The sequence below is a fragment of the Mesoplodon mirus genome (assembly GCF_964341445.2).
Source record: "Mesoplodon mirus genome assembly, chromosome: 13".
NCBI lineage: Eukaryota > Metazoa > Chordata > Mammalia > Artiodactyla > Ziphiidae > Mesoplodon > Mesoplodon mirus.
In genome coordinates, this window is record NC_138989.1 from 15,316,951 (window position 1) to 15,344,435 (window position 27,485).

Sequence of the window (27,485 nt, forward strand, 5' to 3'; positions counted from 1 at the left end):
CTCCAGCAGAGCCCACTCGGGACTTGCCCACGTGCTCTCGGCTCAGCCGCACACTAGCTGGGATTCTAGTACCCGGGTCTGTCCCTTCCAACTCAATGCTCCTGGTCCACTGGAGGCGCTCAATAAAGGTTTATTACATTAAAAATACACCACTAGGCCTCAGGCACTCAGGGCTCACACCCATGTGGCCACCACCTCTGAATCCAGAACACACAGAAGCAGCAGCAGCCGAGTTGCCAACTCAGGTCGTGGCCTGCCTGGCCTTGCTGGCAAACCCATTACCCTTCAACACCCTGCTCAAACGTACCGTCTTAGGCAGAGGCAGCTGCTGCCCCTTCACGGCCGTATAGCAAGCACTCCTTTGCACGGACCACGGCTTCTGCAGGGAGCCCCCCAGCATCCAGCTCAGGGCCAGGCACACAGTGGTACACGGGGAACATTGCTGGTGTCCACACTTGGACCAGGTGAGGAACCACGGGGCTGTATCACCTTCCTTACAGGCTCTTCCTCATCTTGCCCTTCTTGGAGTGGGTGCCCCGGCCGAAGGCGCCCTGCTGCAGCTCCTGGGCACGGCGCCGGTTGCGGGCAGAGAGCTGCTTGAGGCCCCCACGCTGCAGGAAGCGCAGCTTCTGGGCTCGGCACCGCTGCTTCAGGATCTGCTGCTTGGTCTTGAGCTCTGAGCGCACGCGGCCTGTGGGGGCACCAGGGGTGCGGGGCTGGGATGCACCTGCCAGGATGGAGATTCAGGGAGTTCAGGATTTGGGTCGACTCCCAATGTCTCCTCCTCCCAGAAGCCTCTGGGATGCTCCCCTGTCCCCGCTCTCATTCTGTGTTCACTGCTGTGGCCCCAACATGTGTCAGGTGGTAATTGCTTAATAAAGCTTAAGTAGTCTACTGTAATGGGCAATAGCATGGACCCTCTAGCCCAAACTGCCAGGGATCAAGTCCCAGCTGTGACCTCTTGGACCTTGGGCAAACTACTTTACTTCTTTGTGCCTCAGTTTCCTCTCCTATGAATTAAGAATAAGAGCACCTACCTCCTAAGTCCTAATGTGGAGTAAATGGGTTACTATGTGTACAGGGTTCAGAACAAGGCCTAGTCCACAGTGTGGCCTCCTAAGTGTAACTATTACAATCAAATCATTCAACAAAGGCTTTTCAGTGTCTCCTCTATGCCAGGCACCGGGAACTCAGACTCCAAACCCTGTCTCTCTGGACTACATGCTCTAGGCTTCTTAGATGAAAACAGGCTGTAGCTTAACCTCTCTCTGGCAGGAGAGAAATCAGAGAAGGCCAGCGAGGGGAAGGGACTTATCCGAGGTCACCCAGCAAAGCGGCACCGGCAGCAGCAGCAGTGGTTGGTGGCCCCACCCGCCACCTCCCGGCTCTCTGGGCGGGCAGGTCTCACCCCCGCCCCTGGCTCCCCACTAAGGCCTGGCCCCTCCTCTTCTGTACTCACCTGCCTCACCCAGCTCCTCCCCGCCCACAGCAGTAGCCTTGCAGGGCTCCCACGCAGATGGCCATTAAGGCGGCCCCAGATGTCTCCACAGGGGCCAGGCCACCTGACAGGGACCCACCACTCCCAGTGAGGACAAAGCACAGGGGGAGAACAGCTGTTTTTTTCCCGAAGTTCACAGGCCACCCTCACCACCCCGGGTCCAGCAAGCCCACAGCGGCAGCCGGCTTCACTCCAGATAAAATTGGGAGCTGAGGACTGAGGGATGAGGGGGTCCGGGGGAGGCAGGGACACGCCCACAGAAAGACAAAGAGAGGAGGAAAGACAGAGACTGGGAGGGGTGTGTGTGCGCGCGTGTGTGTGTGCGCGCGTGCGTGTGTGTGGAGAGAAAGGAACAGGAACAGTGAGAGAGACGGAGAGAGATACAGAAAGACAGAGACAGATGGGGAGAAACAGAGACAAAGAAAGAGACAGAGAGATGGACAGGGACACAGAGTCAGAGGCAGAAAGAGAAACAGAGACCTGGAGAGAAAGACACCTACAGAACAAGAGAGAGGATGCGTCAGAGAAAATCCAAGACAGAAACAGGGAGAAACAGAAGAGGTATATCCACCGTCAGAGAGGAGATGTCAATGGGGACAGAGGGAACGTGCAGACAACAGAGGCGGCCCTGGGTGAGGCAGAGAAGAGGGGCGCCTGGAGCCGTGACAGACAGCGTCCCCAGGCTGAAGGACACAGACTCGGACGCTGAAGAGGCAGTGAGCAGCCCTGCGGGCTCGAGACAAGCAGGGCCAGGGCCCAGCAGAAAGAGGCCCAGGACAGGTTCAAGCTCCCCAACCCTGGCTGGGGGGGCCAGGGGAGGGAGCAGGCAGCCAGGGGACCCAGGGCCAGTCATTGCGACTTGTTTCCTGGCCTGAACGCCGGCCATTCTCAGTCTTCTCGCCCCCAGGTCATGTGCGGCAAGGCTCCAGCACACAGCCTGGCCCCAGACAGCAAGCTGGAGCCCCTCTCTGACAGCAAGCTCGGCCCCAAAGGTGGGGCTGCAGTGGGACGGGGCCCAGGCTCCAGTCTCCTCCCTTCAGAGTCCCGAGTGTCACCACTCCCAAGGAGCTCCTCTGCCCTGAGGGGCCGACCGAGGTCCTGGCACGCGGGGCAGCCGGCCCCAGCCGAGGTCACTGAGCACAAGCTCCTGCAGCAGAGCCGAGTTCAAATCCCCCCTTAGCGTGTCACTCACTGAGGGACCCAGGCCAGATCAAGAGGACCAAGCGCCCAAGAGGACCAAGTGTGCTACCTGACAACCTGCGTTTTACGGACGATCCTACCCCAGCTCTCACCTTGCCCTCGGCCGCGCTTACCACCTCTCCGCTCTGGGCCACGCCGGTCAAATGTCCCTTCTTCTTCTGAGTCACGATCATCAATTTTCTGCTTCTGTTTCCACTTCTGGTAGCTGGGAGGCTGCATTAAGGAGGCCGTGTGCAGCATCGAGAGAGAGATGCCCTAGACAACCGTGGGCTGGGAGCAAGGCCCCCCTGCCCCCCAGAGGATACAGGGCTTACCTATAGGGGGTCTGGTGGCTGAATCCGCTCGACCCCGCCCCCCCTCTAGCCCCCACCTGTAGGAGCTGGGGTGGCTGAGGAGCCAGACCATGCCCCTTCCTGAGTCCGCCCCCCACCCACAGTAGATGTGGATATAGAAGGCGCTTGCTTGGTCCCGCCCCCTCTGCCCCCCAACCCCCTCCAGGATACAGGTCCCTCTTGTAGGAGCTGCTGATGTAGCGCCCACTCTCCGTCTTGATCTTTTTCTTGTCCTCCTGTCCCGACTGTCCCACAAACCGCTTCTTCTTCCGGTCCCTGTGGGAAGAGTTGGGAGGTGTGCTGTGGAGGGAGGTGGCCCGCTTCCCCTCCAGGCCTGTTTCCCCCTGACCCTCTCATTGGGTTGTTGGAGGATTTAAGGAAAGCAGCATGCCGGGCATCTGGCAGGCAGCAGGTGCCCCCTAAAGGCCCGTTCCCTGGCCCTCCTCACCACTCCCTGGCAGCCCAGGTCTCAAAAGGCAGTGTGGCGGTCAGGGGATTAGCTCCAACCTGGGGGCCTGGGTCAGGGACAGGGGACCCTGGAGGGTTCCCAACCCCCACCTGGCCACCTCCTGGCTCTGTGACCCTGGGTTGAGCCACATCACTTCTCCAGAACCAGAGTCCAAATGGGCAAACTGGGTCATGAGCCCCTGTCTAGCAGGACTAGCTCCCCAAGAGGACAGATGGGGTCAAGATCCCTGTTGTGCATGACCACATGGGGGCAGGACAGGGTGGGCGTCATAATCTGTGCTGTGAGGACCAAATGAGGGGTGAGGGTGTCATAGTTCCTGCTCTAGGGGATCAAACGGGAGTCAGGATAGGAGGGGGTCACCTTTTGTGGGGACCAAGCGGCAGACAGGTGGGCATGGAAGAGGTGTGCCCACTGGCTCACTCACCACTTGAGCTGCTGCTGGCCCCTGGTCAGGCTCTGGCCTTCGTCCCCCATCAGGTCCAAGACAGCGCCAGCCACCTGCTGCTCGAAGGCACCCCCGTCCCCACCGATGCTCAGGCTGCAGAGGGAGGGTGGGGAGATACCATGGGGTTGGGAGGGGGGCCCATCAGGCCCGCCTGCCCCACCCGGGACCAGCGGCCACTCACCCCCGCTCGCTGTCGAAGTCCCTGGGCCGGTAGGGGATGTAGAACGCCTGGTCCCGCTGCCGGGCCTCCTCCCTCCGCCTTTTGGCTCCTCGGTCGGGTCCTGGCTGCTGCCGCTTCCGACCCACAACCTCTGTGAAGAGGTCCTGGTGGACCGGGGCCCAGTGTCACCTGTAGGCCCCAGGGACTGGACTGGCCTCTCCACCCACCAGCCCAGCTAGGGTTGAGGGTCAGGGGCTGCTGGGACTTTGAAAGCTTGGTGTTGCCATTGAGACCCTCCGTTTCCTCATCTGCACATGCACCACAACCCCTGCCTCAAGCACCAGCAGAGGCAGGACAGGCGGGAGTTGGGGAGGGCAGGGTGCCAACTAGGATGAGGCCCACCATGCTCCAGTCCCAGCTTGGTCCCCCAGGTCATCTGACCAAGGCAAGGCCCTGTCCCTCTCTGGGTCTGGACTTGCTCTCTATGACGTGGCCGAGTCCAGGGGTTTTCAAGTGCATTTTTTTGCCTACTGTACCCTCTGTCCAAATCAAACATAAAATGAGCAGGCCCAGGGTCCTACCCACCAGGCGAACGGGACACTCTGGCCCCCCAGCCCTGCTTTTCGCCACGAAGACCCAGTGCCTGACCCTGCCTGAATCATGCCCCCACTGCTACCAACAGTCCCGGCTCCGCCCCTTCCCACCTGCCGGACCCCAGGGTGAGGCAAGGCGACGATGATGACAATGACAGGGCTACCTAGGCCTGTGGGAATCCTCCACGTACCATCCTGAATCTGCCCAGCGGACCCAGGAGTGGGTACCGCAGTCACTTGGCTGCAGAGCCCTAGTCCACAACATTCTGAAAACAAACTTTCCTGAGATTCACTTGGTGGCAAAAGCTGACCTGAGCTGACAAGAGGCTTTGCCCATCCTCTTGGTGTGGGTCTCACTGTGGAAACTGATGCATTTGACGACCGTGACACCCCAGACCCTGCTGAGGGTGTTACATCATACACAGTGAACCCACCATAAAGATTCTGAATCCTGAATCACATCTGGCCCCCAGGGCTTCAGGCAAGGAATGGTGGACGAGACTATGACCCCACTCCGCAGATGGGGAGGCTGAGGCCTCCCTTGATTTCCACAAGTGTCGGAGGTGGGACTGGAATCACTGCATCCACCCCCAGTGACTGCTCAAAGCCCTGAGGTCCACCCCATGGGCTGCTGGGACTTGACCCACTGCTCCCCCAACCACAGGCCAGACTCCAGGGTCCCCAGGGTGGGGCCTGCACACCTCCACACTGTCTCCTGCCGCCTCCTCCTTCTCAGGCTGCTCCTCCTGCGGTGCTGGGAGGCTCGGGGCTGGAACGGCCGGGCTCTCCTGCCGCTCCTGCCGCTCCTGCTGGAACCTGGCGATGCATCTGCGATCCTTCTGCCGCTTGGCACGCATCACCTGGCTGCTCAGGTCCCGGCTGGAAGCGTTGATCTCAAAGATGGTCTGTGGAGGGGACACCCAAGGCCTTCACCCACTGGCCGCTTCCTCCCCAACTCTACCCTCCCCAGCTTGGTGTGCTCTCTCCAGCATTCCTCCCAATTCCCTTACACTAGTTACCTGCTTTTCACAATGACAAAGGGAGGCCCAGAGAAGGCGAGTAACCTGCCTAAGGTCACACAGCTGGGACAAGCCAGATCTGGGATTTCAACCCAGGTTCATTGGCTCCAAAACCAATGCCCTTAACCACAACAGGCTCCAGCCCCTTTTTCCTGACGCTGGCTGGCAGGCCTTTCCTGCTTTTGGGTACACCTCCCAGAGGCACAAGACGGGGCACCCGATGGGAATCAGGAGGAGAGGAGAGGCTATCGAAAGCCAGCTCCTCAGGCCTCTGGCAGCCTCGGGCGTGTCACTGCCCTCTGTGAGCCTCAGTCTACCCAACTGTATGGAAGCGGGGGGAAACCTGCTGTGGACCAGCAGGGATGGTTCCAGAACAAGGGGTGGCTATAGAGGTGCTGACACGGCCAGAGCCGTGGGTTGAGAAAATCCCCGCTGGGGTCCTGCGGGGGGTCAGGAGCTCAACCGGAGCCCCGAGGGCCCGCACTCACCGCCCGGGAGCGGTAGTTCCTGATGCTGTCCACCAGCCGCAGCTGCTGCAGCTCCTCCTCCCGGAAGCACGAGCCTGGTGGGGACGGAGGGACGCGTGAAGCCGCAGTGGGCTCCATGAGGCCTGCCACCAGCCCCCGCCCGCCCGACGCAGGGACTCACTGAAGAGGGGGTGCAGGCCCAGGCCCGAGAGGTCCAGCTCCTTGGCCCTCTTGATGGACTCGGGCGAGGGCGCCGGCCGCGAGCGCACATACTGCTGCTGGGCGTTGTCGGCCACACGGCCCAGGCCCCGAAGCTCCAGCGACGTCTCCAGGCTGGTCCGCAGACCGCAGTCCTCATCGTCCACCACGCCCTGCGGCACCCGGCCCAGCACGCCGTCGCCACCGCCCACGCCTGCCTCCCCGCCAGAAGCTCGGTCAGAGGCCTGGTCAGAGGCCTTCCGGCCCAGCTGCCTGCCCAGGGCCCCACCTCCCCTCCCCAGCCCCACTCTGGGTCCTGAATCACAAAATAATCCCCACAAGAGAAACCATCACTTATCGAGCAGCTCCTACTGTTTTTACAAGTACAGTTTTATGGAACATGGCCCGATCTACTCATTTCTGTGTTGTCTGTGACTAATTTTGCACTACAGGGCACGGGAAAGGAGCTGCCGTGGATCACGTGACCTCAGAGCCTAAGATATTTACTATCTGGCTCTTTACTGACTTTAAAATACAGGGATCTTGCCTCCCTGGTGGCGCAGTGGTTGAGAGTCCGCCTGCCGATGCAGGGGATACGGGTTCGTGCCCCGGTCTGGGAGGATCCCATATGCCGCGGAGCGGCTGGGCCCGTGAGCCATGGCCGCTGGGCCTGCGCATCCGGAGCCTGTGCTCCGCAACGGGAGAGGCCACAACAGTGAGAGGCCCGCATACCGCAAAAAGAAAAAAATAAATAAATAAATAAATAAAATAAAATAAAATAAAATAAAATACAGGGATCTTGGGCCTCCCTGGTGGCGCAGTGGTTTAGAATCCACCTGCCAAGGCAGGGGACACGGGTTCGAGCCCTGGTCCAGGAAGATCCCACACGTCGCGGAGCAACTAAGCCCGTGAGCCATAACCACTGAGCCTGCGCTCCAGAACCCGCGAGCCACAACTACTGAGCCCGTGTGCCACAACTCCTGAAGCCCGCGCGCCTAGAGCCCGTGCTCTGCAACAAGAGAAGCCACCGCAATGAGAAGGCTGCGCACCACAACTAAGAGTAGCCCCCGCTCGCCGCAACTAGAGAAAGCCTGCATGCACAGCAACAAAGACACAATGTAGCCAAAAATAAATTTAAAAAAATAAATACAGGGACCTTCCCCTGGGGTCAAGTTCCCAAGCCAGGACAGCTTGGCCCACCTCCAACCCCCATCCATACCATGAACTCCAGGGGGGACCCCAGCCCCTCCCCAGCCTCTACTCACCGGAGGGCTCCTTGTGCGGACGGGCGAGGGTCAGGGCACGGCCCAGGAACAGGTGCAGGTCCAGCAGGTAGGGGACCTCATCTGGGGCCACCAAGGAGTAGGCCGTGCCGCTTCGGCCAGCCCGGGCCACACGGCCTGCAGGAGAAGGTAGTCAAGCGGGAGCAAAGGCAAAGGACCCCACAGCCCAGCACGAGTCCCACGTGCCAGACCCTAAAGGTGCAAGCCAGGCCACAGCCCCACCTCCTTGAGCAGTGTCCCACCTACAAAAGGGGGCAAGGCAGTGACAGTCACCGGGGCTACCTGCCTGAGTACGTGAGCCCACATGGTGCTCTGGGAGGTTAGCAGGAATAGAGGCAAGACACTGCTCTTCATCAGTATCACAGGTCTTCAGCATCCCCACTTTGGGGGGTTTTTACCCAGAGAAATAACCCAGGGTGCAAAGATTCACCCACAGGACACCTACCCCAGCTCTGCCGGGAACTGCCCCCAAATGGAAACCACTTAAAGACTTAAGGACAGAGGATTAGTTAATTAGCTGATGACCACGTGGTGGGAATTACACAGCTGAGGAAAGGAGTTGCAAGTTGTGGCCCCTGGCTGAATCCAGCACCGCCCCCCGGCCTCCGCAGCCTGTCTGTGTCAATAAAGTTTTATTGGCACACGGCTGTGCTCCTTCATTTACATATTGCCTGTGGCTGCTTTCATGCTCCCAGGGCTGAGATCTCTAAGAGACTAAATGGCTCCAAACCCTAAAATATTTACCATCCAGCCCTTTACAGAAACAATTTGCTGACCCGTTACGGAATGATGCTTAAATGGTGAATGAAAAACATGCATGATGTATACAGAGGCAAGAAAAACATCCAGGGTGATTCTAATTTTGTGGTAAGTCGGTCCATGAATAGCATTACGCCTTGGCTTGTTTCTGCTTCTTGCAGAAACCCAGTGTCACCACATTCGGAAGATTCGTTTGCGGTAGTCCGATTCACACTGCTGGTCACGCGGCACATGAGAAATTCCCTTTGGGGGTTCTGAGGACGCCTCAAGGGATGTGCAGGGCCAGCCCTCCCAAAGCAACGGAATCGAGGGCACAGCATGCAACTGCCAACAGGGAGAAGAGGCTGGAGACCCAGGTGGAGGCCTCCCTCGCACCCCGAAGGTCCGCCCACGGCCAGCCCACTGTGGGCAGCCAGAATTTACTCATTTGACGATGTTCAATCATACGCAGAACAATTCCAAGGAACTTGCCCACCAGATGCTTCTCTCACACACACTTATTTAACTTACTTGTATTTATAAACATGACACGCCCGTTTATGAGTTAAAAGAAGACAAAGAAAGTAGACTGATGATTACCAGGGGCTGGGGGAGGGGGAAGAGGGAATGGGTTTAATGGGTCCAGGGTTTCAGTTTGTTAAGACGAAAATGTTCTAGAGATGGAAGCTGGGTGATTGCTGCACATCAGTGTGAACATACTTAATGCCACTGAACTTACACCTGAAAGTGGTTAAAATGGTAATTGTATGTTATGTATATTTCACCACAATTGAAAAAAAGAATGCCAGTGGCCCCACTTTGCTACGTCTGAGACACCTGACCAGTTCTTAACCTCCCTGCTTCGGTTTCCTCATCTGTAAAATGGAGCTGACGCTGCTGGTACCCACTGCACAGGGTTGTTGCGAAGACAAGAAGAGCAAGTAGAACACGTGGACCAGGGCCCACCAGGAGTGCTGGGTGAGCACCTGTGGCCGTCACATCACCAGTGAGGGGAGGGTGACTTCCTGCCTTCTCGGTGCTTTGCTCCACTTTCAAATTTTTCCACTACGTGCGGGCCTTACTTTTATAACTGAAAAATTAAATGGAGTGAGCTGGCCTGGGTGGGCTGAGGGGAAGGTGGGGCCCGACAGGCTGACGGGACAAGGCCGGGAGTCAGGAGACTGTCTGCAGTTGATGGAGCAGGAGGCAGAGGGGGGTCGGGATGCTGTTTAAAGGCTGCTCCCAGGAGAGGAGCTAGAAAGAGGGAGCAGTAGGGAGAGGACTGTGGGGAGGAGGGGTTGCGTCATCAAGTTCCTGATGGGAAAGAGAAGCACCAGCCTGGGGAACCCAGAAAGCGGGAGCATCACCTCCTTAGAGTCTAGGGCTGCCCACCAGAGCCGGCCTGGGCCACGCTCCCCAGAGATTCTGATTGACTGGTGCCCTCCCTGGGCCTCAGTTCCCCACCTGCAGTGGCAGGAGTCGAGCCCTGTGCCCTCAGTTCCCGCTGGGACACCCCCACACACACACCCTGGTGCCCAGTGCAGCCACAGGCTCCTTACCCACGCGGTGCAAGAAGAGCTTGCCCTTGGCGGGGAAGCTGTAGTTGATGACGTTGTCCAGCAGGGGGATGTCCAGGCCCCTGGCTGCCAGGTCAGTCACGATGAGGGCCGAGCACTTGCCGTGCATGAACTTGGCCAGGTTGATCTTGCGGGCCGTCTGGTCCAGGGCACTGTAGATGTGGGCGCAGCTCACCCGCTGGGTCGTCAGCAGCTGCCCAGAGTGAAGACCAGAGGGAGGGAACAGGGTGAGGAGACGGACAGGGGAGAGGAGAGGAGGCTGGGCCGTGGCAGTGGGCGCCGTGACATGGCCGTAAGAGCACGGGCTCTGGAGTCAGGCGCCCTCAGTATAAACCCCAGCTCAGCTGGGTGACCTCGGTTTGGTCTTCATCAGTATAAATGGGGCTCATATCACCTCTCACCTCTGCAGGGTTGTCTGAATGTCAAAAAAAGATGGCACATGCAGAGGTCTCCCTCAGGGAGGCTGCAAGTGCCCCCCCAAGACACAAGTCTCATCCTGACTGTCCCTAACAGGCTCTGTGACCTTGCCCAAGTTCCCTAATCTCTCTGTGCCTTCACTTTCCTTGTCTGTAGAACAGGGAGAATGACAGTTGCCTCTCTGTAGCTTTGTTATGAGAATTAAATGAGCCAACACACATACAGTGCTGAGAACAGGGCCCGGTGGAAGTGTTAACTGCTCTTTAAAAACTACTATTTTGGTCTCATTCATCAGTGACCCCAGCAGCTACAGAGAGGAAGCACCGGTAAATGTGTGTCATGTAAGTGAAACCCAGCGAACCGTGTCCTCAGATAACAGAACTCAGGTGTGGTTGCCCCAACGCGGCCGCAGTGACTCAGGAGGGGCCCTGGCAGCCTTGGGGGTTCGTGGACCTCTTCCCAGGAGGGTCACAGATATACACGTGTAGAAAAGCTCATCAAGCTGCTCATGTAAGATATGGGCACTTTACACAGATTACAGCGTGCAGGCTATTCCTCAATTTAAAAAAGTGAAACACACGGGACACTAAATATCTACAGAAAAATGATAGGACGGCTGGGATACACTTCAAAATACCCTGGATGGAACGGGGAATATTAGATGAATCAAGCCTGGATGTGAGTTGATAACTGAGTACCTGAGAGTTCATTATGCTGTTTTCTGACTTTGCTACATGTCTGGAATTTTTTATAAGAAAAACTTAAAAGAATAAAAAAGCACAGAGCTCTGGCCAGGCCTCAGTCCTGCTCTGGTGCTGCTCTCTGGTGGCTGAGCATGGAACCGCAGCTCAGAGGTGGCGATGGAGTCCGTGTTACCGGGTCAGGTGCGGGCCTCCCCCAGCTCACCTCACTGAGATACTCCGCGTGGTGCTTGGTGGCCACAAATACCACTGTCTGGTCCTGGGGCCGCACCAGGCTGCGCAGCAGGTGCAGCAGCACAGCAGCCTTGGCATCCTCCCGCACGAGGAAGAAGGAGGTCTGCAGGGAGAAGGGTCACTCTGGTTGGCTCACAGGGTCCAGGCCACGGGCCGGGAAGGGGCACGGGTGGAGCCTCACCTTGAGCTGCTCGTTGAGTTTGGAGTCCACGTCTAGCCGGATGAGCACGGGCTCCATGAGGCCTGCGGTGAGCAAGAGAGGAGGATGGGAGGGGGAGTTGCTGAGGGACAAGCCCCTTCCAGGCGCTGACACGCGTTCCAGCCCCCAGCCCCGCTCCTGTGGCTCCCTCACCAGCCCGGGCGAACTCCACCAGCAGCTTGGGCAGCGTGGCAGAGAACAGGACAGTCTGGTGGCCCCCAGGGAGGCGGCCGATGATTTCCTGCAGCTGCTCTGCGAACCCCATTTCAAAGAGCCTGGGAGGGCAGAGGGCAGCACAGGGTCAAGACAGGGGCTTCCATGCCTATAAGTTTCAAACCTGTCATCCTTGCCCCCATCACACTTTCTGTTAGGTGCACAGGTGCTTCCTGACCTCAGCTCACTTTTTCTCTATTCAACAACCTCATCCTAAGCAATAATGACCTTGAAATCTTAGGTCTGGCCTCAGTTACATTTCTGACAAATTCATGTTGAAATAAATGACGGCAGCCCTCACTCTGGGCCAGGCATGGTTCTAAGTACTTTACAAAATATCAACCCCTTTAGTCCTCACGGCACCCCTGTGTGGTACACGCTATTTGATCCCCACTTTGCAGTTGAGGCCACCAAGGCCCGCAGACCCTCAGGGATTTACCCAAGTTCATAGAGCTGGGATTTGATCCCACCTGTCTGGCTCCAGTCTGTGCTTTCAACCTTGTGCTGTTTTTTATCTCTTTCAAATCATGTGTTTGTTGTTTTACTATTCTTTTCAATATTCCTAAAAGTAATACGAAAGAAAAACTGTTGGTCCAGGGAACCCCATCAGCTCTGGCACTGCCTACAGTCTGTGGCCCTCTTTGGGGAAACGCTGCTTTGATCTCGACTGCATAGGTCTCCTGGCAGAGCCCTTCCTCCTGGTCAACCCTGACACAAGTGCCCGGGGATGCAACTGCAGCCTTACCTGTCAGCCTCATCAAAGACCACATACTCCACGCTCTGCAGCTTTAGGTTCATCTCCACAGCCACATGCACCAAGCGCCCAGGGGTAGCAATGATTCTGGAAGTGGTTGTGCAGGCCAGGTCACCCAGGGCCAGGGCACCAGCATAGCCCTCCTCTCACTCCCCAGACCCTGGCCATGTGGGAGGGGACCCCAGAGCATCATCCCCAATCCACAAACTCACATGTCGGGATTTTCGTGCAGGGCTGCAAATTGGTCTTCCATCCTAGGAAGAAGAAGTGTTAGCTTGATAGAACAGGTCTCTTTTGTCTCTCTCCCTTCCCATCTCCAAATGCTCAGCAGAGTCCCACACCTTGACCCCAGGCTCAGAACTGGGGAAAAGCTACTGCTGAGCTACTAGGCAAAAGCACTGCCCTGACAAGAACTACAGGTTCAAACACACAAAAGGACTGATAACAACAAAGTTCTCCAAAGATAGACTCAGCCACGGAACCCATCTCATTCACTCTGTTCATATTGCAGCAAAATGGCCTTTGACCCACAGCGCCACCTAGCAACTAACTCTGGAACTGCCAGCTCCACCTAGAATCAGGTTTCCTGGACCTGTGTCCATGTTCCCAAACCGTTTGAGTACACATCCCTAACTTTAGTTCTCCTCTGAAAACACCCCTGGGACACCTGTAGGAACCAGGAGGCAGAATTCTGGGCCAGGGCCAGCTTATGGAGGTATTTCTGACAATCACAACAATAGAGATAATAAGTTACAATGTAGGCAAAAGAGCACTGAAAAGCAAAACACTCTCAGTGAGAATCAAAAGCGACTGGTGACAGTGACATTCTGAGAAAAGAATGAGGAAGGGGCTGCGCTTTGAGGGAGAAACTGTGGGGCAGGGCACAGGGGTTCTAATCTTAGCTCTACTACCAGACCACTGTGCGGCTCTCTGAGCCCATCACTTCCTCAGTTAGCTCATCTGTAAAACAGGTGTGGTGCCTGCTACCTTAGAAGGATGGTGCAACCACATCAGGAAAAATATAGTATTTTGCAGATTTGAGCTATTACAAGCATCCTCTATTTGTCTGCATTCCACTTTAAATAGCCCCAAATCAAGCATATTAAAACATACACAACCCAGTGACCCACTTGGGTGGCCCAGTGCACTACCAGCTCTTTTAGAAGCATCAGAACCTGTGTCTGAGTTGTATGTGTGAAATTTCTTTTGGTATTTTACTGTATTTTTCCCCTTGTTGGTGTTTTTTTTTGTTTTTGTTTTTGGTTTTTTGTTTTTTTTTTTTGCGGTACACGGGCCTCTCACTGTTGTGGCCTCTCCCGTTGCAGAGCACAGGCTCCGGACGTGCAGGCTCAGCGGCCATGGCTCACGGGCCCAGCCGCTCTACGGCACGTGGGATCCTCCCGGACCGGGGCACGAACCCGTGTTCCCTGCATCGGCAGGCGGACTCTCAACCACTGCGCCAACAGGGAAGCCCCCCTTGTTGGTGTTTTAAGAACGTGCAGAGAAGTTGCTGCTATTAATGAGCAGTGCAAGCTCAGTCCATCTGATGGGGAGGCGTGGGGCACGTCTGCTTTGGGGGACCACTGCACAGGGCACCGAGGGGGCTCTTACTTGTCCCCGCCCAGTATCAGGGCAGTCTTGAGGCCAGTGAACTTGCCCAGCTGTGGAGAGAGAGAAAGAGAGAGATTGAGAGCCGACGATGGGAGCTGACTCAGCCCACTCGGGCCTCGCTGACTGGTCCCAGCTCAGCCCAGCCACCCCGTCCCTGAGCCTGGACAGACCGACCTCCTTGGTGAACTTCATGGTCTGCAGGGCCAGCTCTCGGGTGGGTGAGAGGATGAGGGCGCGGGCCCCGGTCTGGGCGCTGCGGGTCTTGAGCCTCTCGAACATGGGGATGAGGAAGCAGGCCGTCTTGCCACTGCCTGTCCGGGCCATGGCTACCACATCCTTGCCATCTAGGATCACTGGGATGGTCTGCAGGGGAATGAGCAGGGGAGGGGAGGGGTCAGCTCCTGCACCCAAGCACCACATGATCCAGAGCTTCAAGTCTGCAGGGAGTGGGCAAACCAGAGCATCTCAGCAAAAGGGATGGCGCCTGTCCCCCAGCCCTGATCCCACTCTTGCTAAAGCCTGTTTGCACACCTCCGGGGCTGAGTAGCCCATTACCCCCAACTCTTTCCACTGCTGGAACAACCTTCTTCAGGTTAAGCCAGACTCTATCTCCCCAGCTAGTCATCCTCCTCAGGATCCCAGAGAAACGTTATCTCCCTCTTGGCTAAATGTCTGAGGACAACAAACATGAGACACAGGTGATGATGGGGTGCCTGTGAGCTGCCCGGGCAGGGGCTCAGCAGTGGGCAGCTTAAGTGGCAAAGAGGCACAGGATCGAACCTCTGCTCTGCCAGGCCCGACTTTCTCCACTTGTGAAATGGGCAGGCTCGTGGGGCTTCGGCCAGGGTAAGAGGGGACGACAGATATGACAGATGGGACAAGGGGTGGAGGTCAAGAGGCCAGGCAAGAGGGCCAGGTTGGCCATCCCCACCTCCCGACCCGCATCAGCTTCCCCACCCCGTACCTTCCTCTGGATGGGTGTTGGCACCTTGTAGCCCTTCTTCATGATGCCTTTGAACACTGGGTAGCTCAAGCCTGGGAAAGACATGGGAATGGCCAGGGGGCTAGAGGAGCCCCTATGACACATGACAGAAAACTACACAGGACAAATGACAGTTTCATCAACAAATAAATAGCAAGAAAAAAAGAAAAGTGATAGAGCAAAGCTGATCGGTTAACTGAGACTTAAAAAACAAATCTGATTGTGGGGTATGAACCACATTTGGATTCTGATTTGAAAGCTTTTTTTTTCACCGACATAACAATTTTAATGGACAAAACAAACCAAAAACAACCCACCTTAATAAGCACTTTACAAAGGAAGAGGTAAAATGGCTAAAAAGTATATGAAAAGGTGGTCAACGTCATTAGTCACTAGAGAACTATCAATACAAACGAAAACCGCAGTGAGCCACCACTGTGCACCCAGCAAAACAGCTAAAATGAAAAAAGATCACATTTGTAGGTATTAGCACCTGGAATTTTCATTCACTGTGTTGAGAAATAAATTGTGGTAGATATGTTCATAAAATGAAATATTATACATCAATGAAATTGAACAGCTTGAAAAAGCTAGTAACATGGTTAGATTTCACAAACCTAATTTTTTTTTTTTTTTTTTTTTTTTTTTTTTTTTTGCGGTATGCGGGCCTCTCACTGTTGTGGCCTCTCCCGTTGCGGAGCACAGGCTCCGGACGCGCAGGCCCAGCGGCCATGGCTCACGGGCCCAGCCGCTCCGCGGCACATGGGATCCTCCCAGACCGGGGCACGAACCCGTATCCCCTGCATCGGCAGGCGGACTCTCAACCACTGCGCCACCAGGGAGGCCCCACAAACCTAATTTTGAAAGAGACAGGCGACACGTCAATTATCACATACTGAACGAGTCATTTTATATAAAGTTACAAATACAGGCAAAACAAATCTATGGTGATAGAAGTTTAACTAGTGGTTACATCTGATGGAAAGTAATAACTGGAAGGGCCAGGGAAATTCTGGGGTGCTGGTAATGCTCTTTATCTTGATCTGGATGGTGGTTACACAAGTGCATTCACTTTGTAAAACTTCATTGAGCTGGACACTTACGATTTGTGCATTTTTTGTCAGTATGTTATATTAAAGTCAAAAGTTTACATTAAAAAAAAAAGCCCGGGCTTCCCTGGTGGCGCAGTGGTTCAGAGTCCGCCTGCCGATGCAGGGGACACAAGTTCGTGCCCCGGTCCGGGAAGATCCCACATGCCGCCGAGCGGCTGGGCCCGTGAGCCATGGCCGCTGAGCCTGCGCATCCGGAGCCTGTGCTCCTCAACGGGAGAGGCCACAGCAGTGAGAGGCCCGCGTACAGCAAAAAAAAAAAAAAAAAAAGCCCATCTTTTTTTTTTTTTTAGAATATTCAAATTTTAGTGTCATTTAATAATTTTTTAACATCTTTATTGGAGTACAATTGCTTCACAATGGTGTGTTAGTTTCTGCTGTATGACAAAGTGAATCAGCTATAAATATACATATATCCCTGTATCTCCTCCCTCTTGCGTCTCCCTCCCACCCTCCCTATCCCACCCCTCTAGGTGGTCACAAAGCACCGAGCTGATCTCCCTGTGCTATGCGGCTGCTTCCCACTAGCGATCTATTTTACATTTGGTAGTGTATATAAGTCCATGCCACTCTCTCACTTCGTCCCAGTCCCAGCTTACCCTTCCCCCTCCCCGTGTCCTCAAGTTCATTCTCTACGTCTGCACCTTTATTCCTGTGATTTGAAAGCTCTTAATGCCATGAGACAATGGGAGTCTGAACACTGACAGGACCTTGGATTATACTGAGGAACTGTGTTTGTTTTAGGTGTAGGAGGGTCCTGCATCTCTTGGAGGCAGGTGGGAAGTATTTAGGGATAGAAGGAGGGGATGCCTGGGATTCGCTTCAGAATCCTCCGGGATGGTGGCCATGAGTGGGTAGGGTGTGGATAAAACACCACCAGTGGTTAAAACTGCTGAAGCTGGTGATGGGTATGTGGAGACTCACTGTTTCCTAATTTTTATATGTTTGAAATTTTTCATAATTAAAAGAAAAGGGTGTCGGAAAGTCCCCGGCGGTCCAGTGGTTAGGGCTCCGTGCTTCCACTGCAGGGGGCACGGGTTTTCCATCCCTGGTCGGGGAACTAAGATCCCACGTGCCATGCAGCGTAGCCAAAAGAAAAAAAAAGTGGAAAGAAAGAAAGGAAGGAAGGGAGGGAGGGAAGGAGAGAGAGGGAGGGAGGGAGGGAGGGAGGGAGGAAGGAAGGAAGGAAGGAAGGAAGGAAGGAAGGAAGGAAGGAAGGAAGGAAGAAAAAGAAAAAGGAGGGAGGGAGGGAGGGAAGGAAGGAAGGAAGGAAGGAAAGAGGAAGAAAAGGGTCTTAAGTGACGAGGGCCTGTGATGGGTGCAGGCACGGGTGTGACAGCTGAAGCACGTAGTACTGCGAGGGGGAGAAGGTGGCCTTTGGAGGCTCCATGTGACCTGGGCTTGTGGAGATGGGAGGACAGTGGGAGGCCTGGAGATAGGAAAGCACCATGGTTTCATCTGCTTTTTGGTCAATCCTTCATCTTAGAGATTCAGAAAGGCCAAAAATAGCCCCATGTAGATGTTTTGGCTTTTTCCTTTGATTTTGATGAATTTTAGCACATTTGGCTGTCTAGATTCCTTTTGTGAGCTATTTTCTTTGCCCAGTTCTCTATCACGGTGTCTGTCTTTTTCTTCTTGATTTGTAAAAGCTCTTTGTATATTAGGGTTATCAGCCCTTTGTCCTATAGTTGCAAATATATTCCTGGTACAGTGCTTACTTTAACTTAAGTCTACAGTGTGTTTTTGGCATACACACATCTAAATAGAAAAAAAGTCAAATAAAACAGTGCTCAGGTCACACTTAGGCTTCTTTTCCTTTCAGGTTATACAACTATTCACCTTGATGTTTCAGTCTTTGCTCCAGATGCTACTGATATGTAAAGAGCCAAGAAAGAGTCCGGCTTTCCTTCCGGCTGGCCAGGTGTACCAACAGCACCCAACTATCTCATCTCTTACCCTCGGCTCTGAAATGCAGCTCTGTCATGCTGCTCAGTCCCCAGACGTCTGTGCCTGTTCCTGCACCAGCATCGCCCTGAGTCCTGTCCTAACTGTTCTCTCATCGTGTCAGGCCCGCTGCCCCCACGAGAAGGCCGTGAGTGGCTTGGAGACTATCCGCTGCCTCCATCCCCCCAAACCCATCACAGTGTTGGGCCCAGAGCAGAGCACGGAAGGCCATAACCCACTGCTGCTCCCCCCACACAAAGTCCCCGGATGCCTGGCTCACCCACCCATGGACTGGAAGCCTCCCGACTTCTTCTTTTTCTTGTTCTGGGCTCGTACCATCTCCCGTGTGTCCGGCTCCACGTCCGAGGTGCATTCCGAGGTGGGGAAGGTGGGTAGGGGTCTGCTGGGTCCCAGCTGGGAGGGAGCAACACAGGCAGCATCATTCCAGGTAGAGTGAGACCACTGGGGGCAAGGAAGGGGGCTGTCCTGTTGCCAGTGCCCGCCCCCAACCTTGCCCCATTCGAGGCGATGATGCTCCTGCCAGATCACATGACTTCTCTGCTAAAGGGCTCTCCTTTGACCAGACCAGGACAGGGCACAGGGTCAGAGAGCAGGCTCTGCAGATAGACAGCCTGCGTTTCAATCCCAACTCTGTCACTTCCAGCTGTGAGACCTCAGACCAGGGACTTCGTCTCCCAGAGCCTGCGTTCCCACATTGGGAAAATGGGGATGACAAGAGCATATGCCTCATAGCGTGTTGTGAAGACTAAATGGGTGAGTGTAAAGCTTTGAACTGTGCCCAGGAGGTGGTATCATCATAATTATCATCCTAGCCTGTCATTCAAAGCCCTCAAAACTTTATGGAGCCAATCAAAACATCTACTATGTGTGAGATACTAGACTTTTCCAATCTGCCCAGCTCCCCTCTCCACAATCCCCCTTCTGGTCCATCATCCCTCCCCAGCTCTGGTGTCTCTCATTCCTGGCCTCATCTCTGCCACCCACTTGTTCTAGCACAGCTAAATCAAACTCAGACACTGCCTCTGGGGAGTCTTCTTGGACTACAGCGCTATCCCTTTCTTCTCAGAAATCACATTTATAAAAGCACTAATTCATAATAATGGCTAAAACTTACCTGGCACTTACTATAAGCCAGGTGCTGTGCTAAGCATTCATATAAATTAACCCACTTAGGGCTTCCCTGGTGGCGCAGTGGTTAAGAACCTGCCTGCCAATGCAGGGGACACAGGTTTGAGCCCTGGTCCGGGAAAACCCCACATGCCGCGGAACAACTAAGCCCGTGCCCCACAGCTACTGAGCCTGCACTCTAGAGCCCGCGAGCCACAACTATTGAGCCCGCGAGCCACAACTACTGAAGCCTGCACGCCTAGAGCCTGTGCTCCGCAACAAGAGAAGCCACCGCGATGAGAAGCCCACGCACTGCAACAGAGAGCAGCCCCCGCTCGCCACAACTAGAGAAAGTCCACGCGCAGCTACAAAGACCCAATGCAGCCAAAATAAAATAAAATAATTTTAAAAAATAAATTAACCCACTTAATCCTCACAACAACTGTGTGAAGTAGGTGCTATTACCTAGTCCCTTTTACAGAGAAGGAAACTGAAGCACGAGAGGTGAAGTGACCTGCCAAAGTCACACGGCCAGCAAGGGATTTGAACCCTGGCTTCGGAGTCTATATTCTTTCCTATGAGACCCTCTATGGTCCCCCACCAACCCTCTAGGTCAGAGCTGCACCTGTCTTGTACAGTCTGTGAGCTAAGAATGGTTTTTAAATTTTAAAAGATTGTAAAAAGTCAAACAAGGAAGACAATGACCTTATATGGCCCTGCAAAGCCAAAATATTTACCATCTGGTCCTTTACAGGAAAAGCTTGCCAGCCCCCATTCTAGACACATGATAACAAAGTGCCTGGAACACACTGGTGCCCCAGCAATATTTACTGTAGAGTAGAATGTGTGAACACTGTCATTTCATCCTTTCCACAGTTTTTGAGGCATACATAATCAACAGCTTTCTACACATGCGGAAACTGAGGCACAGAGAGGTTAAGCAACTTCTCCCAGGTCCCACAGCCAGTACAAGGTTGGGTTGAACTTGAACACAGGGCTGTGCCTTGGCCCATATTTATAGAGCACCTATAAATGTGAGGCTCGGATGGTGTGGAATAAGGTCCCCATCTGGTCCCTGCCTCAGAGGAGTGTAGACCTCTCTCTTCATATAAAGCCCTACTTACCCGGAGTCTTCTCTGTGCCAGGTACCCGCTAAGCACAAGGCTGTGAGAAATAATGGGCTACAGCTCTTTTGCCCCCTTGGTGCTCATACCTGACCCCACCCTCATTTGCATACAGTTGGCATTCAGTAGTGGAAATAACACAGGGCCTGGAACCATACAGTCCAGGATTTGAATCCTGGCTCTCCCACTCACAAGCTGTGAGGTCTTGGTCAAGTTCCTTCACCCCTCCAGGCTTGTTTCCTCCTCTGGAAAACGACTGTGACTACTTAGCTCACAGGGTTGGCGTGGGGATTAAATGATAAGGCCTGTAAAGCTCTTAGCACGGAGGACAGCACACTGTAAGCTATCTACAAACACAAGTTTAACTTATTATTACTAGTTTCCCAGAGGTTTGGGGGCGTCACTGTCTCAAGCCAAGAGGTGCAGCCTTCTCTTAATTCATCCTCCCAAGAATACCCCTCTCAAAGTCTGATCTTCATCACCCGCACTTTTCATTGGACGAATGAGAACCGGGACCCGCCCCCTGACCAGGAAGTAGCCAATGAGAAGCGCGAGACCAAGAGCCGGCGCCGAAGGCCGGAAGGCCCGCAGGCCCCAGGCTCCCTAGCACAGAGGCTCGGGACGTCAGGACCCTGGGCGTGTCAGACACCGAAACACGTGCTCAGGCCAGAGGTCCTGCCCCGACCCCCGGCCAGCCGACCTCTCCCCACCCTCAGTCGTGCCCACTCCCCAGCTGGGGAAACTGAGGCCGCGGGACGCTGCGCGGAGCCGGGACTCAGGCTCTGACGTAGGTCCAAGCCCAGCGCTACTACCTTCTGGGCGCGGGCGTCATCTTCTGCCTGAATCTCAAACTCGCCGTCCTCCGAGTCGCTGCTGCGGGACTGAGAGGCCGCGCCCCGGCGCTTCCGGAGCCCCTTCTTCTTCCTCCACTGGGCCATGGCAGCTCTGGACCGCGGTGCGGCCGCCAGACGCCTTCCAGCAGCCATGCGGGCCAGGGCGCAGGGAAACGGGAGGGGGCGGAGTTTGAGGGTACGTACCAACGGCGCTGCAGGGCGTGGGGGGGCGCTTCTACGCAGCCCAGGCTGCGTTCCCTCACTTTCTGGAGCCTCCGGAGGCTTGGCATGCATACACACATACGCACACACTCCCTTCATTGGTGCGGGAGACCCCTCTCCGAGGGTTTGGGGAGCTCCGGGGGCGTCCGGAAAAGGGTGACCTAATCCCCCCCCCCCGGGAGCGAATGGTTCTGGCCGCCCCGCCCCGCCTCACCGCTCGCGGGTTGCTGTTTGATGCGCGCTCGGAGCATGCATAGCTAGGGCTCGGTTTCCCGAGTAGAGTCTGCCCGCGCGGTCCCCCGGGCGGGGGCCGGGGGCGGCCTGAGCTGCCAGGGGTCGCGTGCTCCTGGGATTCAGAGCTGCAGATCTCGGATGTACCGCGCGCCACAGGTGCCCAAGCGTCCCCGCAAAGGAGTCCAGGCCTGGGGGGAGGGGGCGCTGTGGGTTGCCGCCGACATCAGCCAGCCAAGATGCTCAGGTAGGAAAATAACTCCAGAATGCGGGCACCTCGAACATCAGCCGGGACATTGACTTGGGGATCGGTGAATGTGGGGCAGTTGGCGGGCTGGGTGTAATCCCCCAGTAGTAGAATGGTTAAGTACACAAGCTCTAGACTCCTATCAGGTTCACATTCTATTTCCACTGTTTTAGCTTTATAGGTGGGACTTACACTTGTGACTTCATCTTTTGCAGCCTCAGTTTTGTCATCTGTAGAATGGACATAATGGAAGCTACCTCACAGGACTGCTGAGAAGATTAAATGAGACAATGCTTGTAGAGCTCTTTGCAGGAGGTAGGCATGGGATCTATGCAGGTTATTATTCCTGCCCCATAGATATGTACAGGATATAGGAGCCTGCCCTGTCTGCCCCCCGCCACCATAGTTTGTTTTCTGGTTGGTGCTAAGGTAGGCACAGGCCCAATCTATTCTTCACCCCCTTAGCATTCTGTAAATATCTACTGAGTACACACTGTATGCTAGGAATGCATATATACTCATTAAATATTTGCCAGTAGCACCCTCCTCCCCGTCATTACAACAACTCAAAAAAGGTCAATTTTCCGAAATGTCCCCTGGGATTGGCAGCTCCCCTTTGAGGAGGACTGGTTGAGGGAGAACGTGACCTTTTTGCCCTGGGGACGGGGACTTAAGAGATTGCCAGTCTTTGCTGATGACAGATGGTTGCCACCATGACCACTTTTCATAGGGAGACCTGGAGGCAGGGACTGACAGGCAGAGCACACCTGCTGTCACCCGAGACCATGAGCAGCGTGAAGACCCCGGTGGAGCTGGCCGTCAGCGGGATGCAGACCCTCCACGTTCAGCACCGCTGCCGGGGCAGCTGCCGGGTCAAGGTTAGGCCGTCATACGTGGATGAGACTTTGTTTGGCAGTCCTGCAGGCACCCAGCCGACACCACCAGTCTTTGACCCACCGTGGATGGGGAAGGCCAACAGAACCAGAGGAGTGGGTACAGGGGCGTCACAGGCCTCAGGGGCCAACGGGAGCTGTGAGACTACCTCCTCCAGGGACAAGACCCTGACCCTCGCACCAAGGAAGAAGAACAAATACAGGTAACAGGATGGGGAGATGCCCTGTTGTTCACGTGCCGTGTGACTTTGGGCAAGCACTTTGACCTCTCTGAGCCACAGTTTTCTCACAGTGGAAGGTGGGACTTAATGGGATTATTGAGAAGGTTAAATGGGATGAGACATGTACAGTGCTGGGCACGGTAACCTGACACTTAGGAAGCTCTCAGTAAACGGTAGTGATAATGGTTGTGATGGTGGAATACCCATCCCCAAATGTCTTAGAATGGGCTTCTGAGGCCCAGAGGGGTCAGGTGATTTGCCCAAGATCACACAGCAATTTGCATGTAATTATTAGTGTGGTTGATCCATGAAATGACAAATGTGATGATTCCAAACTTCAGCAAGTCATTTTGAAAATGGTTCTTGCTGCATTTTCACGAACAATTTAGAAAAACAGGATCTAATGCCAGTGGTTATTGTAGGTTCGAATTAGATTATTTGGATTATTTCGATTAATATCAGCCTGGAGGGAGGCCTCAGGGCTCTATCTTATTTATTGTCATCAGTGTCTTGAACAAAGACATGGAAGACTAGTGTATTAGTCAATCAGGGTTGTTATAACAAAATACCATAGACTGGGGGGCCTAAACAACAGAAATTTATTTTTTCACAGTTCTGGAGGCTTGAAGTCCAAGGTCAAGACGGCTTCAGGGTTGCTTTCTCCTGAAGGCTACCTATCCTTGGGTTGCAGCTGGCCACCTATTCACTGGGTCCTCACATGGGCTTTTCTCTGTGAGCGTGTACACCCCTGGTGCCTCTTCCTCTTCTTATAAGGACACAAATCCTATTGGATTAGGGCCTCACCTTTATGGCCTCATTTAACCTTAATTATCTCTTTAAAATTCAGCATGAATTTTGGGAGGATGCAGTTCAGTCCATAATAACTAGCCAATCATATTTAGGATCCATTCTCAGCCAAGAGGCACATTTATTAGTTGAGAATGGGAATAGTGTTTATTTAAGTAGATAAAATTCAACAGAGATAAAAGCAAGTCCCCATTATTATCATGTCTACCTGACAATTGCCGTGGACCACAAGGCAGGCTTAGGTTGACATTAGCAACCCTGACAGCTACAACATGGCTAAAAATGCTGGTGTCAGCATAGGCTGTATTAACAGAAGTATGGTTTCCTAAACAAGGGAGATAACAGTCAACCCCATGCTCTCCTGGAGGATGGAATTTTACGCTGGACGCTGACAAGTAGAGGGTGTCAAGTTAGAAGGTACATAAGAATTAGAGATGCTATTGAGCAGCAACTTTGGTACCAGACAGACATAGGTTTCAACCAGGTATGGTTTTGAACAGCTAAATCAAGTGGCAAAAGGTTGACTTTTCAAAGACTTGCAGTTTGGGACTTTTAGTCCTGGCCAAAAACCATGGACCTGACACCTCATAGGTATGCCATGAATATTTGTGGGACTAATAAAAAAAAAATTGCTGAATGAATCTAATTAAAGGTGAGAGGCCTAGAAGGCACTTAAGTCTGACTTAGTGATCAAGAGCTTGGGTCTTTGAGCAGGGCGCTGGATTTGAATCTTGTCTGTACCCTCCTTTTTACTCTCCCTATGCCTCAGTTTTCTTGTCTGTAAAATGGGATTATATCGCCCTCCTGTGGGTGTTGTGAGAAATGAGATGACACACAAGTGACCTCCTGGGTCCTGGACCTACACATGAAAAGCCCTGAGTAAATATGCAAAAATTTTTAAAGCTGCTCTGGTGATGAGGCCAGATCACAGAAGTTCAAACTGAGTACCCTCTACATGCCAGGTGCTGGGCTGTGCAATTTCAAATATAGTTGGAAGGGCCACATGACTGCAGAGGGTTTGACTGACCAGGCCACTACAAAAAGGGAAAAGTGGGTTAAGAGAAAGAGTGAAGGCTATAAAGACTAAGGTTATATTAATCAGGACTCTTGGTTGCAAGTGACAGAAGACTTACCCAAACTGGCTTCAGCAGAAAAAGGGCATTTGGGGCTCATATAACAGGGGCTCAAAACATTCTTGGGATTTTGTTTCTGTTTTAGTGCAGCTTTCCCCTACACATCCCAGGTGAGATGGCCACCAGCCGTTTAGCCCTTATATCCTGCCAGTTCTTCAGGGCTAGGTGGAAGAAAAACATTTCTCTCCTAGTAGTTTCTGCAGAGGTCCTAAGGCAGAACCTTATTGTGCAGAATGGGTCATGTGGTTATTCCTGAGCCAATCAGTGTGGTCAGGAGGATGGGATATGCAAACTGGCCTGGCCTGGGGCACATGCCAGGGAGTGGGGGTGGGGTGGGGCAGGATGCAGGGGGACTGGACACTTGGCAGGGGAAAAATAGCAGAGATGGGGGTAGTGGTACATGAGGGCTGTGGCCTCACTGCAGGTGCCAGGCTGGGAGACAGGGACTTCTGGGACCTATAGGCAACCCTCTGCTGCTGCAGCTGCCTGGCAGGGGGTAGGGGTGGGGGTGGGCAAGGTTTTTAGGGTTTATTTCCCCAGCTCACTGTTTCTCTTCGCTTACCAGACTGGTTGGCCACACTCCTTCTTACTGTGATGAGTCGCTCTTTGGCTCCCGACCTGAGGGCGCCGGCTGGGAGGCCTCGTGGATGACGAAGGGGGATGCTGCAAAGCTCCATGCCCTCTTCTGGACACCCCCAGCTACCCCTAGGGGCAGCCACTCACCCCGCCCCAGGGAGACTCCAGTGCGAGCCATTCACCCAGCTGGTCCCTCGAAGACAGAGCGCAGGGTGGTGGCAGACTCCCGGAGGTTGTCCGTGGATGGGTTAGACTCTCCACGCCCTCCGAGGCGGGAGCGTTCTTATTCCCTCACCCACCTTAATGTCCCCAGCACAAGTCACCCACCCACCAGTACCCCCTGCACAAACGGGCCTCAAGATCCCAGACCTTCCCCGTCAGGAGTGACCTTCCGGAGGCCCCTGGTGACTCCCAGGGCTCATTCAGTCAGTGTTTCAGTGCCAGTTACCCCCCGACGAGGCGGAGCCACCCAGAAACCAAAGCCACCTTGGAAATGAATTTCTTGGTGCTTTCTGCAGGTTTGCCCATGGGGTCACAGCAAAGGGCAGAGTTTCAGAGGATGGCACTGGTGGGCGGGCCTTTGGGGAGACCACCAGGCATTGGCAAAGCAGTCCTGGGGGCAGAGCGAGGGGGGGGGAGTGCCGCCCTTTCTTCTGACAACCTCTGGTTGCTCCCTGCCTTTGCCGCTGAGGTGGATATGAGGGCCGCCTCTTGAGATCCCTGTTTCAAGTTCTGTCATAGCCACACAGCATATCAGTGCCAACCCAGGGGTGTCCCCCGGGAGGGTCCCCCCACCCCCTCCATCACACCCACAACATGGTCTCGCCACCAAGTGTGAGTAAACGGTATGATCGCCAACCCGGAGGGTTCCTTCTCCCTCCCTTCAAGCCAAGCTTCTGCTCAGGATGAGTTTCCAGCTGAGTCTGGACGCCTCAGGAATTTTCCCAGGCACAGTATGTGGACCAGCAGGGAACACAAGGTGATATGTGGGTGGACCTTTAAAATTTTAATAGTCATGTATTTATTTTCATGTATTAAATATATCAGCTCATCGAAGCCGCGAGTTTTGCTAATTTTTTCCTTAGGATAAAGGCCAGTGTTAGGCCTGAGTTGATTTAAATAACAAAGTTAAATAACATAGCAATCATGACAGTGGCAGGTGGGCAACTAATCCTCCTCCCGTTGGTTTCTAGCTAATACCACTAATTGGGGGGTTAGCTGATTCTTCCTGAGCTCAGAATGTGGGCTATAGTTGACTTGTTTTGAAATCATATGTATATATATATGATACACATTTCCTACCGTAAAAAAAAAAAACAACCACCACAGTGACTAGGACTTTGCTTGGACTTTGAGGGGTCCAAGAAGACCAGAAAGTTCCACATGGCACCTGGAGAGCACTCGGGAAGGAAGCCTAAGTGGTCAGGGCCCACCTGCCTCCTGCCCCACACCATCCTGGGTCAGGCCCCTCAGGAGGAACAGCAAAGCCTTTGCTCTGATGGAGCTGCACCCAGAATCCCAGCATCCTGGTGGGTTGGGTGGAGGCCACGCCTTGGGCCTCTCTGTGTCCTGATGCACCTCCAGGAAGCACCGGGATTCCAGAGAGGCCAGCTGGAAGCCACATCTTTGGTTCTGTGCCTCCACCTTGGGGGAAGGGAAGAGCACACACTTCCGGGGAACAGTCTGGGAGGGACCAACGGTGCTTAGGACCAGGGGCCCACATTCAGACGCCTACACGGTTCCGGTGGGCTGTGAGGGACGCAAGCGAGCCATGCTCTTGGCACAGACAGCATTTTAAACATGTAGGGTGTTTAAATTTCCTAGAACTCTCACTAAGAATTAGTTCCCTCCCTCCTCAGTTTTACTTGAAACATTCAGCTCTCATTTGCCTTTATCCCTTGCCCCTATGTTTTAGTAGACATTGGCC

At 54.2% G+C, this 27,485-nt stretch overlaps 2 protein-coding genes across 4 annotated transcripts; one reads left to right on the plus strand and one right to left on the minus strand.

Moving 5' to 3' along the window:
- Positions 1 to 114: 114 nt before the first annotated feature.
- DDX54 (DEAD-box helicase 54) lies at positions 115 to 21,411 on the minus strand. Of its 2 annotated transcripts, none has more exons than XM_082641503.1 (20): positions 21,208 to 21,411; positions 18,428 to 18,557; positions 15,073 to 15,143; positions 14,283 to 14,471; positions 14,109 to 14,158; positions 12,710 to 12,751; positions 12,489 to 12,584; positions 11,684 to 11,805; positions 11,513 to 11,574; positions 11,303 to 11,434; positions 9,962 to 10,172; positions 7,647 to 7,781; positions 6,365 to 6,595; positions 6,205 to 6,278; positions 5,399 to 5,602; positions 4,126 to 4,268; positions 3,924 to 4,037; positions 3,202 to 3,306; positions 2,812 to 2,903; positions 115 to 727 (listed from the first exon to the last, which is right to left on the minus strand). In XM_082641503.1, exons 1-20 carry the CDS (start codon positions 21,379 to 21,381, stop codon positions 495 to 497), a joined length of 2,610 nt encoding a protein of 869 aa, XP_082497629.1. In that variant the 5' UTR covers positions 21,382 to 21,411; the 3' UTR covers positions 115 to 494. The 2 variants fall into 2 exon arrangements, with proteins under 2 accessions (XP_082497629.1, XP_082497628.1); XM_082641502.1 differs by having other exon boundaries at positions 2,791 to 2,903; positions 21,208 to 21,410.
- Positions 21,412 to 21,659: 248 nt separating this feature from the next.
- On the plus strand, positions 21,660 to 26,614 carry RITA1 (RBPJ interacting and tubulin associated 1). 2 transcript variants are annotated; one of them, XM_082641509.1, is made up of 4 exons: positions 21,660 to 21,928; positions 22,102 to 22,243; positions 22,659 to 23,024; positions 25,548 to 26,614. In XM_082641509.1, the coding sequence occupies exons 3-4, from the start codon at positions 22,714 to 22,716 to the stop codon at positions 26,053 to 26,055; spliced, it is 819 nt and encodes a 272-aa protein (XP_082497635.1). In that variant the 5' UTR covers positions 21,660 to 21,928; positions 22,102 to 22,243; positions 22,659 to 22,713; the 3' UTR covers positions 26,056 to 26,614. The 2 variants fall into 2 exon arrangements, with proteins under 2 accessions (XP_082497635.1, XP_082497636.1); XM_082641510.1 differs by having other exon boundaries at positions 22,144 to 22,243.
- The last annotated feature ends 871 nt before the right edge of the window (positions 26,615 to 27,485 follow it).

Bases quoted from the DNA above. Each gene is read 5' to 3' on its own strand.
- DDX54 (XM_082641502.1), bottom strand. From the start codon at position 21,381: ATGGCTGCTGGAAGGCGTCTGGCGGCCGCACCGCGGTCCAGAGCTGCC. The intron at 12,585-12,709 runs GTGAGTTTGTGG...AACCACTTCCAG, and splicing joins CTGCACGAAAATCCCGACAT to AATCATTGCTACCCCTGGGC. The intron at 7,782-9,961 runs GTAAGGAGCCTG...CTTCTCCTGCAG, and splicing joins GCTCTTCTTGCACCGCGTGG to GCCGTGTGGCCCGGGCTGGC.
- RITA1 (XM_082641509.1), top strand. From the start codon at position 22,714: ATGAGCAGCGTGAAGACCCCGGTGGAGCTGGCCGTCAGCGGGATGCAG. The intron at 23,025-25,547 runs GTAACAGGATGG...TTCGCTTACCAG, and splicing joins AGGAAGAAGAACAAATACAG to ACTGGTTGGCCACACTCCTT.